The sequence below is a fragment of the Stigmatopora nigra genome, chromosome 12 (genome assembly GCF_051989575.1).
Source record: "Stigmatopora nigra isolate UIUO_SnigA chromosome 12, RoL_Snig_1.1, whole genome shotgun sequence".
Classification (NCBI taxonomy): domain Eukaryota; kingdom Metazoa; phylum Chordata; class Actinopteri; order Syngnathiformes; family Syngnathidae; genus Stigmatopora; species Stigmatopora nigra.
In genome coordinates this window covers 13,186,352-13,202,552 of record NC_135519.1, presented here as the reverse complement: position 1 = coordinate 13,202,552, position 16,201 = coordinate 13,186,352, and the positions used below count along the sequence as shown (strand labels likewise).

The following is a 16,201-nucleotide window of genomic DNA, read 5'->3' as shown; positions in this document are numbered from 1 at the left end:
CCTAGCCAGTTTAAAAAAATATATATATACAAGATATGGAAAGTGTATTGACGTTTTGTGAGACAAAATGGAACGTTTGGTAACCTGAATATTTTGTATATAGAGGTCCCCCACTGTAATAGAGAAGCATATAGACGGCGAAGGTGGGAATGGCATCATAGAGGAGGAAAAGGGGAGGAGAGATGGAAGAGAGTCAGTCAACGGCGGGGGAGGAGGCGGCCAAATCTGCGCATCTGTCGGCCCGCCGAGAAAGAGGAGCGAGAGAGAGAGAGAGAAAAGGCAAAGGGGAGGGTGAAAGGGAGCAGAGCGGGATGAGGACAGCGGCGTCGGCGATGATTCACCCACCGACGACGGGATGGCAGACGTCAGGGAGGAGCCGCCGCGGCGTCGAGGCAACATGGAGGCGCGTCCAGACCACAGCCTCTTTGTCGTGGTAGCCTAGCCGCATCATCAGCATCATTCGTCCGACCGAGACGAGCCGGGAGGAGGAAGAGGAGGAGGAGGAGGTGGTGGCCCAGGAGGAAGAGGAGGAGGAGGAAGAAGAAGAAGGGGAGATGGGCTCCCACGTCGCTCAGACCCTCCGCCAAGGCGTGTGGGCGTCTTTGACCGGGGGCTGGTACCACGACCCTGAGCAGAAGAAATTTAATAACTCGTGTCATCTTTATTTGTGGATTTTTCTGCTCATGTTGCCGCTTTCTTTGCATTTGGTGAGTGGGGCCTTTTTTTTTTTTTACCTTTCTTTGTGAGGAAAAGCCAGAGGGATGGATGGTATTGTCGCAGTGGGGTAAAGATTCGGTGTATGGGGTGGTGGTGGAGGCAGGCAGGTGAACCTATGTGAGAGAGAAGGTGAAGTGGTGAATATGCACGTTAGGGAAACGGCCATGGTGGTCGCGCCAAAGAATGGTGTGGTTAAAGTGCAAAGTCATAAAATATTTAGAGGGATGAGAAGATAAAAATAGGAATATGGAAATGATGTTATGCTAGGAGTGGTTTGATTTTTGGTGTAAATGGTAGGTTTTTAATATTGGAGGAAATTAAAGAAGGGTCAGGAGAGCCAAAACAGGAGCACGTGTTGTTATGTTGGATGCCATTTTTTTTAAATGATGATTATTATTATTTGTATACATGTCACATCATTATGTTGTGTAGATCCACTAAGGGAGAAATATTACATTAATTTGAGTTATTTTCCTAGTTCAGAGAGACTGTTGTTTATAGCTTTATGATTTTTAGGGGAAGAAATTAATTTTTTTAAATAAAAAAAACTAATAACTAATGCTTTGGCAATGTGAATAAATAAAAGCTAATATTTACAGTTTTTCCTTTTAATTAAAAAACAAAAAAATGAAATTGAACAGAAATATTAAATATTTTCCCCTTTTTATAAAGCAAAAAAACGACTTAATTAAACAAATATATGCTATCAAGAAGCACAAAAGGATTTTTTAAATGTCTATATTATAAAAACGGTCAATAGCTTTAAATACGGCCATAACGACCATAAATACGGCATGACCCCCAACAAAAATAAGTTTGACCCTTGACCTTTACCTACTATTCCAAGCTACTCGAGAAAGAACTTCAATGCATGCTCGAAGTAGTGACGAAATTGAAAAGCAGGGTGCAGAATTTGAGAAAAACATTTGTTTACCTTTGAATTAACGGGATTTCAACCGTCCACAGGCCTTGCCTCCGACCACCATGGCCTTGAGCATTTACTGCGCCTCCGTCACCGTCTTCTTCGTGTTGGTGAAGAGCGCCAACTACCGTCTGCACGTACTCTTCGACGAGGGCGAGGCGGTGGTCCGGGCGAGTATCTCGGACCTCGGTGGGGGTGCTGACAAGAAGGGTCATGTGACCTCTGAGGCCTGCCTGCCCGCCAACATCAGGTAAATCTTGAAAAACAAAAGAAACATGTTAACACACTTGATCAAAACACAATATTTTTGGTACAAATTCCCTTCCGTAAGGCATGACAGACATTTTTTTTGAAACTATTTTTGTCGTTTTTGTTGTCAGTTCTTGTCTCGTCACAAGTCCTTAATCTGTAAGTTTTTTTGTTCTTTAAAGACGTGAGCAACGTTCAGTGCTACCATTTGTAAGCCTATTCAAAAATAGGCCAACTTTCCGTAAAATGCTCCTTTGAAAACAGTAAAAAAATGACGCTAGTTGCTCAAAATTTTACAAAAGTTGATTTTTCTTGTCCTGATTTGGAGGAATGTCAACTGAATTCACGTAAATGACAAAAAAAGTACATAGTCATGCGAACATGATGAAATTGTCACAAAAGTGGAGACAAAAATCTGCCAAAAGTCGCCAAAAACAACCCACCAGGGTAGCAAAATCTGACAAAACGCTAGAATTAATAAAATGTCTACCCCAAGTTCCAGAAATTCTGTCTTCTTCCACTATCAGTGCAACTAAATTCTGTCCTTTCAAATTCCCCACGATAAACTTATCCTCTACCCTTTGACATAAGCTCCTCCCCTTCCCCACTAGAAAGAGCAGCACAGTCCCAGACAGCGTTGCCATGACCATGCTGGCTACCAAACGTCCAAGCCAGGTGATCCAGGTAACCGTCAAGCAGACGGAAACCCCTGCCGGACCCATTGGGGTGGTGGTGAGTGGTCGGCGACCAATCTTCTGGCCTCCAGACAATGACTTTTCCAACGTTAGGCTTCTCTATTACGCAGGATTGTTCCGAATCAGAAGAAGGAAAGACTATAGCAGGTAAGAAAATTCTACCTTTTAGTCAAATTGATGATTTTCTATCTTCCCCATGGATATTTTTTCAGTCTTCTGACCTAATGGTGACCATTTCAGTGACCTGCAATGCCGAGTGTACCACAGAAGGTCCCCAACCAATGGCGGAGGGTCCCCCAGAGGACCCTGGAGATCTGCTGCAGGCCCAGCAGAGACCCCCATCCCTAACCGAGCCACAGAACTCAGCATCCGTGGAAATAATCACTGAAAATCAGGGCAGGACTGATGAGGAACAAGGAGAAGAGAAAGGGGAGGCGGTTGGAGAAAGACCAGAAGATGGACCGCCGTCGTGGGAAGGAGAAGATGGCGGCAATGTGGAGGCCAATGAGGGGAAGAAGGAGCCTTCGGATGCTAACAATAACTCGCTGGACGATAGTTGCGAGCGCCCTGAGGAAGTTTTGGATGTTATGGAACAAGCCAAGCAGGTAAAATTTTTGACAAACTGCATGTTTTGGTAGAAAAGCTGAAATAATAACAACGTATAAGTTGAGGTGGTAACTAGCTAATTTAATGAAACACTTGGCTGACTGACAAAGTGACTCAATGATGGAGTAAATAACCAAAAACTAGATGACAAAGCCATTGGCAAGCTAACAAAATGAATAGTACATTAAAACTGATTTTGATCCAATTGTGTAAATGAATGTTTTTAATTCGTCTTTCAGGATGAGCGAGAGAGTGAAACCTACCGCTCGGATGAAGTAGAAGTCATCCTCGCCGCTCCGGCACCCTCGTCCCCTCCACATCAGGCGGAGGTTGAGGTGGTCAAGATCGTCATGGCTGCCAATGGTGCTCAGATGGAAGATGATGTCAAGCAGAACCTGCTGGAAAATGTCCAGGTGAAATACGTTGAAGGTTCCTACATATGGATGGATTTTTTCATAGTTAAACCAGTGCATAAAATTGACTGAGATAGGCTCCAGCACCCCTGTGACCCTGGCGAAGTGAAAGCGGTACCAAAAAATGATTTATTTTTGTATCTCGGCACAAAATGGAGGCTTTTCCTAAACTGAATATTTTGTATGTAAAGGCAATTAGAAGTTGAGGTACTATTGTCATATTAGAAGAAAACAAATGGTAAAACTGACATTATATATAGAAGTTATATGACTTACTTCTATGTGATATGAACCGGAAGACTTCCATTTTTGGGGACATCAAGGTTAATTGCCATTCTTCTCCACAATTGTCCCCTCAGGAATGCCAGATCAAGATCCCCGTCATCACCTTTGACCTCCCCGAGGACGACAAGCAGACATTGGAAGACGTGGATGAAAAAGAAGACTTATCTGACGACCAATCCGTCTTGAAACCCACAACGAGCCAAAACGACAAGTTCTACCTATGCCAGGACACCGTGGATTCAGATTCACCCACCTTGGAGTGTCCCCACGCAGTGGAGGACCCAACCAGCCCACAACAAGACGACGAGGACCCTCTAGTTTCCAGCACGGACCCTCAAGGGTTCCTACGTCTTCCACCCGGTTTGGGCCGCTACGGTCCGGGAGGCCGGGCCCACCTCCGAGGACTGAGCATGGATAGCGGGAAGGACGCCGTGCTGCTCCCAGACCGCTCCCAAAACGCGGTACGTCATCCCCCATGGCGTTCTCCACACTCTGCAAGACACAAACCGTGATCTTTTACCCACCAGGCCACCATGACCAGCTCCAAGTCAGACCTAGAGGCTAAAGAAGGGCAGATTCCCAACGAATCCAACTTCTTGGAATTCGTCTCCCTGTTGGAATCGCTCAGTACTCGAGGGATGTCCAGAGAAGAAGAAGGTCCAGAGTTCCAGGCGGAAGCGGGAGTCTCCACTGAAACAGACAGGAATCGAACAGGTTCTTCATATATTCCATCTTTCAAAGGTTTAACCCAGACACCTAAAAATCGAGAACGATTTCAACTTGCAGAGAATCCGAGTGTGTCGTCGGCTGGAACCGAGGCCAAAGAGACCAAAGTCCATGCCAAAGTGGAACGACCTAGACCACCTGCCAGTCTGGCTCCGGACAAGTCGCTTCTACCCATCCACATCCCCATCGTCTCACCAGATAGGTAAGAACTAACGTTTTATCCAAGTACTAGGACTGACTTTGATTCTGGTTTTATTCTTGCAGTCCACAGACAGAAAAAGATCCAGACTACGACTCCCTGCCTTCCCAAACGTCCCAGTCGGAAAGTTCCATGTTGCAGGTGATCTGTCGACCGGAGGCGACCAACAAAGAAGACGCGTACACCTTCCACACTGTGCATCGTGAGTTATAAATTGTAAAAAAGTGCTTATTCATTACAATTTTGTTTGTTTTTTCCAAAGTTACACCATGGTTTCTCTAGTTTTTGTGATGGTCTATAGATTTCACCTGCTTTTTAAATAAATTTTGGCTTTTAAAAGTGTTTTTTGTATCCTAAGGGGACAGGCCACGTAAGCTTTACGCTGAGCGAGCCCTCAACTTGCCGCTTGGAGCCGAGCTGATTACCGGAAACATGTGGTACGACCCAAAATGGGGTTAGTGTTGATCTAAAGTCAGGTTTTAGGTGTACTTGAATGTGTGGGTGTGTTCAGTGACCTGCTGTCCACGTCTTCAAATTCGGAGTGCCAGGACAACATGGCGGGCACCCACGCCGACTGTCCTTTTCAACGCCGCATCATTCCTTCGCACAGACTTCGTCCTAGAAGGACTCACCCCGAGATCTTCCAGGTTGGAATCACTTCATGTGTCTGAAAATAGTGAAAAAAACACATAGGGTTACCAAAGAGCACCAAAAATTGTTTAAGAAATGGGTTATTTGGATCATGCTTGCCAAAGTACCCCTGAAAATACAGTTTAAAAACGGTTAAAGTTGTATCAGAAAAAACTAGGGCACCAAAAACAATAACAAATTGAAGTAGTATCATAATTAAAGATTAAATTCCATGATTCTTCAGGAATTTTGACAATAACTGACAAATATTTCTCAGGAGGAGGACAGTTTAGACGATTCTTCCGAGACGTCCACTCAAGAGAAACCTACCAGGAAGATTTACTACAAACTCAAGCTGTTTGGCGGCAAGTGGGTCAACATTTTATACGACCGACTCACCTTGCTGGCCCTTTTGGACAGGTGAGCGCTGCTTGTGGGGGCGGGGCCAACATCAAATGCCGGCTTTTGAGCTGGAGGTTTTGGTTTGTGTAGAAACCAAGATGTTCTGGAGAACCTACTAGCCGTTTTCATGGCTTTCCTGGTTTCCTTCCTGGGTTTCGCACTGCTCAACGACGGCTGCTTCAAAGACTTTTGGGTTTTCCAGTTCTGTCTGGTTATCGCCAGCTGCCAGTACTCCCTACTCAAGGTAAAACCAGAACCGTATCATTCAAGGAACCTTCAAATCCTGGACAGAAATGTCAACTTCTCTTTGGTTTGCTTTGGCAGAGCGTTCAACCGGATGCAGCTTCTCCAACACACGTAAGTCGTTCGTTGTTTTCAACGAAAACACTCAGGCTTAGGACGTTGACATTGGCGTTTTCCCCCTGGCAGGGTCACAACCGACTGGTCGCTTACAGCCGTGCCGTCTACTTCTGCGTCTTCTGCTCGCTAATCTGGACTTTGGAGCGTCTCCTACGTAAGAAGGACCTCCCCGTGTCCACCTTGTACGGCGTCACCATCGCCTGCCACGACGCCTTGAGCTTCCTGCAAAATCTACTCGTGGGTAAGGACGGAATAGGCCGCCATTGGCGTTTTTTTTGCCAGAGTACTTGATTGGATGTTCACCACAGGTTTCACGCATTGCTTCCCCATCATGTTCCTGGTGGGCCTTTTCCCACAAGTCAATACCTTCGTCATCTACTTGCTGGAACAGATGGACGTCCATGTTTTTGGGGGGACAGGTCAGGCCGCCAATTATAGCAATTTTGTTCCGCCTAAGGTGGTTTTAAGTGCTCGTTGTGGTTCTAGCGGCGACCGGTTTGATCTCGGCGGTGTACGGTGTGGTCCGCAGCCTGGTGGCTTTGTCTCTTCTCTATGGTTTCTGTTTCGGGGCACTCAAGGTAGAAAAATCTAACTTGGGATTGAGGGAGGGTCTTCAATTTTCCGTCTTGCAGGAACCGTGGGACGAGCAACACACCCCAGCCTTGTTCTCTGGTTTTTGCGGCCTACTGGTGGTCTTCTCCTACCACTTGAGTCGGCAGAGTAGCGACCCTTCGGTCATGCTGTGAGGAAGAGTCCGTTAATGTATGAATGTGAAAAGGAGAAATGGACTTACTTCTGTTTTTCTTTTAGATCCCTGATCAAGTCCAAAGTGATGCCCCCGTTGGTGGAAGGTGAGGAAGAGGATGGTGGTCAAGATGTGGACATCGAAGATCCGCTGCCTAAGAAGTTGCAAAATTCAATGGTAGGCAAACAATATGACTAAGAGTCAAATAGATATTGAATTAAATTAATGCAGAAATGACCACTCTTTGCAGAAGGAGATTCTTCTGTCGGATGTGATGGTTTGCTCGTTGGCGTACATCCTGACCTTTGCCCTCACGGCCAGCACCGTCTTCCTGTCACTAAAGGTGAAACTGCGTCTATGGAGTTAAATTATGCCACCTTATTTTGGGGAAAAAATGTTTTCTTCTCTTAAATTTCTCTTTTAATATTTAATTCATGATACAGTAATCCCTCACATATCGCGGCTTCAACTATCATGGTTTCACTACATCACATTTTTTTAGGGAGACATTTTTTTTGTTAATACATTATTTTTGTAAGTCCATAAAAATGTGAAAATCCATGCTGAAACTTGCAAGTTTTTTTTTTAAATAGGGTTTTTTTCATTTATTGCGGCTATATCTTGTCTACATTAACAGCAATAATTGAGGGATTACTGTATTATATTGCGATAGTTCTATTTGTATGTAGTACTAACGGATCGGGAATCAGTATCAGGAAATCAGGCGACTGATTTAGCTACAAAACTGACTTTTGTTTTTCCTATTTTGCCGGCAGCCTTTCGTAACCATCGTGTTGTACGCACTGGCCGGCACGGTGGGCTTCGTCACGCACTACCTCATCCCCCAGCTGAGGAAGCATCACCCCTGGTTGTGGATCTCGCACCCACTGCTCAAGACCAAAGAATACCACCAGTTTGAGCCCAGAGGTCAGCACCACTCCCTATTCTCAGTATATCCAATTAAGATACTTTTAATCAAAATGTATAGCCAAATATACTTCACATTTAATCCTTTTCGGTTTGTCTTTTAGAGGACGCAGTCCTCATGTGGTTCGAGCGCCTGTACGTATGTCTCCTGTGCTTGGAGAAGTACGTGGTATACCCGGCCATCGTTCTGAGCGCCCTGACCAATGACGGCTTCGCCCTCAGCCATCGCAAAAGGCTGGGGATCCAGTAAGCCCCGCCCACCCCCGAACCGAGAACTCCGTCCCCTGCTGATGTCTTTTATGCCTACGCCCAGTTTGGACGTGTTGCTGACCACGGTGGCCGGAATGAAGCTCCTACGTTCGTCGTTTTGCGACCCGAGTTTCCAGTTCCTCACCTTGCTCTTCACGCTGGTCTTCTTCCACTTTGATTGCCCGGAGGCTTCCGAGAGTTTTCTGCTGGACTTTTTTGTCGTGTCCATCCTCTTCCATAAGGTGAGAATGCGCGCCATTGGTAGAATAACCTGGAATAATTGGAGATATTAATATGGGTGCAGAAAAAATAGCCCTGGTGGTTCAAATACAGAATGCATATATAAAATACTAAATCCGCCATTCACTTTCACATTGAAGTACTTTATTTTATTTATTAGACCTGTATTTTTTATGTTTAACTTAATTTAGGCTTTATTTTGTAATTGTTAAGATGGTTGAGAATGATATTTTCTAGTCGGTCCTTAGTATTGGGCATTTTGTATTTGTATTTTAAATGTATACAACGTTGAAAAGGAAATTAATTATTTTAGAAACAAAAATAGAATAATTTTCACTAGTTTTTGTTTGAAATCATGAAAAAATACTTTTTCCTAAAGAAACATAACCAGACTTTTTTTCCAGATAAAATTAATGTATTTAAATGTACTATAAAGCACCCAATCAGTTTAGTCGAATGTAAAGTGACCAATTTTTAAAAAAAGGGCCATTTGACAGGTTGAAATCCTTTTTTCAATGTAGCTAACGGATAATAAAGTGCATTTTTTGACCTTGTTTCTAGATGCGCGAGCTCCTGCTAAAGCTTCACTTCATCCTGATCTACATCGCCCCCTGGCAGATCGCTTGGGGCAGCGCCTTCCACGCCTTCGCCCAACCCTTCGCAGTACCTCGTATCCTCCATTCCAATATTACCCCAAATACCCACATGATGCTCACCTTAGTGGACTTGACTGTCATGTGACCAGACTCAGCCATGCTGCTGTTGCAGACGCTGATCACCACCGTCTTCTACACCCCGTTGACGCCATTTCTGGGGAGCGCCATCTTCATCTCCTCGTATCCACGACCTATCAAATTCTGGGAGAGAAACTACAAGTAAGGCCACCATTTGCACCATTTTTTGGTTTCTATGATTGATATGATTCAGGTTTTGAAACAAACCAGTGTTAAAATAAGCATTAAGAACATTCTTCATAGGTTTTGATTTAGTTAAATTGTCTGGAGAACTGAAATTTTACATTTTCAAATATGAGAAGAACTATAAAATGGCCAAAAGTGGGCCATAGCTTAAGATACCCTCCGTTTTTTGACTAATATTTACATCACATGGTCAAATCCCAAATCCATACCTTCTACTCGCCCGGGTTTGTTACTCACCCGGAAATAAAAAGCTTTCTAAAGGTGAAAACATTTCATCCAATGCAGCACCAAGCGCGTTGACAACTCCAACAGCCGTCTGGTGTCTCAAGTGGACAAAGAGACAGGTAAATTATCCTTCGCCATACTCGACGGCATTTGACTTAGCTCCTCCCTCTCCCTCTGGCCAGGCTGTGACGACAACAACCTGAACTCCATCTTTTACGAATACCTGACCCGCTCACTCCAACACTCCCTCTGCGGCGACCTGACGTTGGGCCGCTGGGGTAACTACAGCGCCGGAGACTGCTTCATCCTGGCCTCGGACTACCTCAACGCCCTGGTGCACCTGATCGAGATCGGCAACGGCTTGGTCACCTTCCAGCTCCGTGGGCTTGAATTCAGGGGTACGTCGTTGCCCCCTTCCAAGGCAAGCAGTCCTCCTCTCTTTGACCTGAGCACTACCCTGTTCCAGGAACCTACTGCCAACAGAGGGAGGTAGAGGCCATCACAGAAGGCGTAGAGGAGGACGACGCCTGTTGCTGTTGCGAGCCGGGTCACTTACCCCACGTGTTGTCCTGCAATGCCGCCTTCAACTTGCGATGGTTGGCTTGGGAGGTGACGGCTACCAAGTACCTGCTGGAGGGTTACAGCATTAGTGAGAACAACGCCGCCACCATGCTGCAGGTCTACGACCTACGAAAGCTACTGGTCACCTATTACCTGAAGGTAGGGCTCCAAAAGGGATTCTAGGTTTACATTGTCTTCTGTGTCTTGTATCTGTCTTGCAACCAAGAATTTTCCCATATAAGGCATGAAATTAAGTTCTAACTTAAACTTTTCGGTTGCTCCTTCACCCCCCGCCCCAGAGCGTAATTTACTACTTGGTACACTCCCCCAAACTGAGTGACTGGTTGAAGGACGCCACCATCCACGAGGCGCTACAGACTTACACCAAGTGGCACCACATCGAGCGAGACCCTCAGGTGTTCGGGGTCAAGATCGACGAGGATTACGTACACTGCCTGCAAGGGGTGACGCGAGCCAGCTTCTGTAACGTCTACCTGGAGTGGATACAGTACTGTGCCGGCAAGATGGAGTCGGTATGGGATCCGTTGGGGTCTTTGCGGAGGATTTGAACATTTCGACCCAAGTTCGACACTCTGTTCTTCTTTAATTTGCGTCTAGCCCGTGGACAGTGACGAAGACTCCCCCCTGGTGACTCTGTCGTACGCACTGTCTGTTTTGGGAAGGCGGTCCTTGGGGACGGCCTCGCACAACATGTCCAACAGGTAAAATAGCCACACTTTGTTTCGGATTGGTTGTCTGTTCGGTGAGCCAAGTTCGGCCCTCCGTGTTAATCCTAAAGGGCAAACGAGGGCGAATCAGAAGCATTTGTTTTCTTAATGGTCTTTGTTTTCTTTCCATTGTCAAGCCTGGAATCCTTCTTGTATGGTTTCAACACGTTGTTCAAAGGCGACTTCCGCATCGCCACCAAGGACGAGTGGGTTTTTGCCGACCTGGACCTTCTGCAGAAGGTGGTGGCACCTGCCGTCAGGATGAGCCTGAAGCTCCACCAGGTTTCAAAAGTTTCCTACTCACTAAATAAAACCATAACTCAACCAAAGAACCAAAAAGACTCCCTTCCTTAACTAGCGCCGATTGACTTAGCAACCATAAAACTACACCTACTCCTAATTCTCTAGGACCACTTCACCTGTCTGGAGGAGACGGAAGAGCCTTCCATTTTGTACGAGGCCATCACCAACTACCGCGGCAGCCTGGTCATTTGCCACGAGAGCGACCCGGCCTGGCGCAAGGCGGTCTTATCCAGCCGCGACACGCTGCTGACCTTGCGCCACATGGTGGACGATGGCACGGATGAGTACAAGATCATCATGCTCTACAAACGCCACCTCAGCTTCAAAGTCATCAAGGTAACCCAAATCCATCTCCCACGAAATCCACAACGGGGGACTCAGTTCTCCTACTTCAACGCCAGATCAACAAGGAGTGCGTACGAGGCCTGTGGGCGGGCCAACAGCAAGAACTGGTCTTCCTACGGAACCGTAACCCTGAGCGTGGCAGCATCCAAAACTCCAAACAGGCACTGAGGAACATGGTCAACTCGTCATGTGACCAGCCGCTAGGCTACCCCATGTAAGAGTCCGAGAAACCAGATCCAAGTTCCAGAATTGGACAGTCGTTGCTTTGCCGTCCTCACCAGGTACGTGTCTCCGTTGACGACTTCGTACGCGGGAACGCACCGGACACTGCGGACCATGGGAGGCGGGGCTTCGAGCTTGGACGCCATTCGTACCTGGTTGTGCTCCAAATGGCTCAGGTTCAGAAGAAGTCCCGTTGAACAGTTCAGTTGGGTAGAAAAACACTTAAAAATCGAATCTGGTATGCCAACAGAGTTCGCAAGGACAACCTGAACAGCTGCAACAGCGGAGTCAACGTAGACGACGGCGACTGCGGCACAGGCGGTTCGTCTTCCCTGAGCCACAACCGGCCATCTTCGGCGACCTCCAACAGTCTGAGCGCTCACCAGCACCGAGCACCTCGTACCACGCGAAGTCACCGACACCACAACTCTGGTACCAAAACATCCTTTCCGTCACTGGGTACTTTCAGTCCATTGGTTTTCAATTTCCCACACAGCCGGGAGGGAGTACCGCAGCAGGTCGGTTCAACCTCAGACCCAGCGCCCTCCAGTCACCAGCCAATCGGGTCCTATCGTGGACTCAGTCTCCAATCACGGTCTGGTCCATCGCCTGTCTAACAGCCAGCTGTCTTTCAACACTTCCATAGCCTCCATCTTCTCCCAAGTAAAACTCCCTGCACCACCAAGACCGCTACTTGTGGCTAACTTTGCTTCCCAAAGAAAAACAAACAACTCCCCCCTGTTGCTCAGGTCCCTCGTCTCTCGGGAAATGGCGGAGTGAGTTCCCAGAGCCAGGCGGCGCCGAATCAGCAGCGTTCCAGTCAGGTATGGACTTGCTACTCTACTTTGGTGTTCCCACCTAAGTTTGCCATTGCATTGTATTAATTTGCTTTCAAAATAAAATGGCGAACAAGTAACTGGAGATTCCTGAATAGAATTTCCCCTAAAAACTGAATTTTTAAGTGTTTTATAATCCGAAAACCACTTTGTATGTTCAGGACCTTCCTAGACATACTAGTCCACTTATTTTTAAATGTCTTTGGAGTTCTTGTTGCCAAAAACAGATTCTTTGGATGACTTTTGTGATGTGGGAATGTCTACTCACGTAAATGGTCTCTCCGCTACAGGTGTCGTCGTCCTCGTCCACTTTGAGCCTGCTCTTCGGCAAGCGCAGTTTCTCCAGCGGCCTAGTCATCTCGGGGCTGTCGGCCGCGGAGGGGGGCAACACCACCGACACGCAGTCCTCGTCTAGTGTCAACATCGCTGTGGGACCTTCGCACCGCTCGGGGAGCAGGGCCACGCAGGTCGTTTTTGTTGTTATGGAAGTGTTGCTTCTTTCAGAGCTTGGTTAAAGTGATGCTGAAAATGGGGGAGGAATGAGAGAATTTACATATAAAGCACACTTCTACTTACAAAATTTTCAAGTTAGGAAAAATGTCTTGGAACCTATTAATTTTCCTAAGTAGAGGTACAACTGTAGTATACTTTATGTTTATGTTTATGTTGGTAGTTGTTTGAGGACCATGGAACGCATGAAAAAAACTACATATAAAGTACACCTCTACTTACAAAATGTTCAAGTTAGGAAAAAAGTCACCATTTTGGTGCAAAGTATGTCAAAGGCTTTCAATTAGGAAAAAAAGGGCTTCATCCAGTTAAGGTGAATCCATCACATTCTATGTAAATGAATGAAAAATAAAATACTACGCAATAACATAGATATTCCCTCAGAAAACTCACTAACCATTCTCCATCTCTTGCCTTTCACCAGTGGACGTCCGAGCCGTACGAAAGCATCGACGAGACGGTTCCAGACGGCGCCACGGACCAGTGGCGGGACCGCAGCTTCAGCCAGGGTTCGGGCAAGAAGCCCTCAGAGGACGTGGCCTCGACGGTTCCTGAAGCCACGGATGAAAAGATTGTTTGAGAACAGGCCAATACTTGCAGACATTTTAAGAAAGGACCCAACCATTGATTGGCCACCGCCTCCACCTCTTCACCTTTTGTTTTCGGAATGTACTGTCAGCACCGTCCGTCATTGACACTGTCGACAAAATTAAAGAAAACATGTTTTTAAATGCAGTGATTTTTTTCAATTAAAAAAAATGGGATTTGTAGTTTTACCTTGGAAGTGCGAGTATCTGCATTATAAAAATACATTAGGAGCATTCAAAAAGTCAAAGAAAATACAACATTATGTTTTTATACATGAACATTTCAAAATATTTTCTTCTTTTTACTCACCTTTGAATATTTTTTCTTGATTTTCCATAAATTCAAGTTAAGAAAACAACACATTCTTAGCTTTTATGACTATTATTAATATTTGTTTTGTTTTTTCTAATGTATTTTTCTGCAAAAAAATGACAAGTTTAATTATGGTTATAAATAAAAAGTACTATATTTTGAAATTCAACTTTTTCACTGAAGTAGAGCCAAAAAAGCAACAAGTTACTCACAAAAACAACTATTAAAATAAGTGAAAAAATAACATTCCTATGCAGATATGAAGAAAAACACCACGTCATATGTGAAAAAGATCTAATAAGTATTTATTGTAATTTGTTACACTCTCTAGCAGCACTATATGCAAATGACAAGATATTCAAGGGCAGTTACAACCGATTGGCCTTTTTGTCGGAACATCAATTCTGTGGTTTTCCGTGTAAACAAAGACAAGACAAAAAAATAAAAATAAAAAATACGCATATGGAAACAGACCGTAGCTTTGAAACAGCAGATGGGACTTATTGAAAAACAAAAAAAAAACAATTTTAAGACCATACTAATGCAAAATAAGTTTTTTTTTTGCAGGGACTAAAGCGTACAATTTCAATTGTGATATAGTATATAATATAATAGCTCTTATTCATCTGTAATCAACCACCAATTAACATTATATTCTGTTGGCTGTCACATGTGAAAGTTTTACAAAAGCATGATGAGAAACGACAAACATTATTTTGAAATGAAACATTTTTTTTGTCTAACAATCTTATGAAAATGGCTCAATTTTTGACACTCTTTTTAAATGGCGGAATATACCGAGTGGTTTGAAATGGACATTTACTCACAAGTGTACTTTTTGTCATACGTGCGATTGAAGCAAGCGTCTCATGCATTCCCTTTCACCAACTAAAATGCAAAAAGAATTACCCGCACATTCGGGTGAAACTTTAGCGTCGGCTTTGGGGAGAAGTTTTGTCATTTTGGGAAAATTGGTCAACAAATAAATTTGTGTTAATGCGATCATTGACTGATTTTTCCAGTTTTGACCACAAGGGGCGCTGCAGGCAAACGGTAGATTTGCGTAATATATTTGTGAGTTTTTTGGGCTGCCCAAATTGTCTTTGACATGAAAATGGATTGTACAAGAATCTTAAATTCATTTTTTATTTTTTGGGGAAAAGCGGACCTCTGAGAAAAAAGCCACGCCCAATTTATTAGACCCCGCCCCTTTTAAATTTGGCGTATTTCGAAAATTCTGGCTTGTTTTTCATAAAAATCTTGTTTTTGTTTGTTATCTTTTGCATCTCATAAATTTTGTCTATTTTTTTAAATTTATTATTTTTTAAAATATGTTTTCCTTGTTTTTGGTCGAAAATAAAACAAGATGTTACAAATTATTCAATATCGTTGAAGTTACGTAGGTTGGTTCGATTTCCTAAATATTATTTATACTCTTTCCCATTTTGTGATGGCGTTCAATCAAACATCAAGTAAACAAACAAATATCATAAAATGTTCAAAATTCTTCCCGACCACCGCGAAGACGCTAATCATGTGACACTCAAGAATCAAGTATGCATCAGTGAGAAAAATACCAACCTCCCAAAAGAGTCGTTTCTTTTTTTTAATGGTCTGCATACTGCAGTACTCGAATACATACTCATACAGTATCGTTTGTAGCAAATAACTGAATTATTTCATTTATTTAGCAAAAAGCATGCTGAATAGAAAAACCGTCGAAACAGAAATTTTTGGAATTCCCGATTTTCCGTCGGCGCTTTTTGCGTCATCTCTTTCACCCAGACATTTAGGCATCGAAATCAATAAAGAGACAAGTGATCGCCTAAAAATCCGTGCGTGGCACGCTAGCCTAGCTAGAAGCTCAAACTGAAACAGTGGTGAAATGTCGCCACCCTGCTGGCTATCGGTGGTATTGCACATGGCCGAGAAGACGCCAACGCGCGACAAAAAGAAATCAAAGAGACATTTTCAAGTCTCAGGGGAAACCAAACAGGGCAGAAAGACATCTAGTTTAGCTCAAAAAAGAGAAACAAAGAGCTAGCTAATGTCGCTAAAACCCGAAATCAAGCGGCTCTCGAACCTCAACATTTTCCAAAAACGAAAAGGTAAATCGCCAAATCAAGACTTCATGCTCTTAATGTACCTTTCCAAACGAACATTTCACAAAAAAAGGACAATTAGCCTAGCTCGTTAGCATGTTTCAGCCCTTCAAATCTTTCGTGGTCATAAAAAAAACAACCAAAAATGTCAGATTTTTAAAAATGTTTCTGTCTAAATGAAACC

General features: G+C 44.4%; 1 protein-coding gene across 1 annotated transcript; it reads left to right on the top strand.

Annotated features, from left to right (window-relative positions):
- The first annotated feature begins 223 nt into the window (after positions 1-223).
- Positions 224-14,079, top strand: pcnx2 (pecanex 2). Its single transcript, XM_077730120.1, has 40 exons — positions 224-707; positions 1,684-1,889; positions 2,500-2,620; positions 2,694-2,730; positions 2,824-3,188; positions 3,429-3,602; positions 3,962-4,348; positions 4,415-4,601; positions 4,674-4,815; positions 4,878-5,014; positions 5,171-5,249; positions 5,324-5,459; positions 5,720-5,862; positions 5,935-6,088; positions 6,169-6,201; positions 6,274-6,445; positions 6,513-6,623; positions 6,691-6,782; positions 6,837-6,946; positions 7,015-7,126; positions 7,200-7,292; positions 7,726-7,876; positions 7,981-8,122; positions 8,190-8,367; positions 8,927-9,035; positions 9,111-9,240; positions 9,571-9,629; positions 9,693-9,908; positions 9,977-10,230; positions 10,371-10,604; positions 10,690-10,793; positions 10,937-11,081; positions 11,208-11,438; positions 11,504-11,661; positions 11,729-11,845; positions 11,920-12,101; positions 12,166-12,332; positions 12,419-12,493; positions 12,796-12,972; positions 13,440-14,079. The coding sequence occupies exons 1-40, from the start codon at positions 555-557 to the stop codon at positions 13,593-13,595; spliced, it is 6,129 nt and encodes a 2,042-aa protein (XP_077586246.1). The 5' UTR covers positions 224-554; the 3' UTR covers positions 13,596-14,079.
- The last annotated feature ends 2,122 nt before the right edge of the window (positions 14,080-16,201 follow it).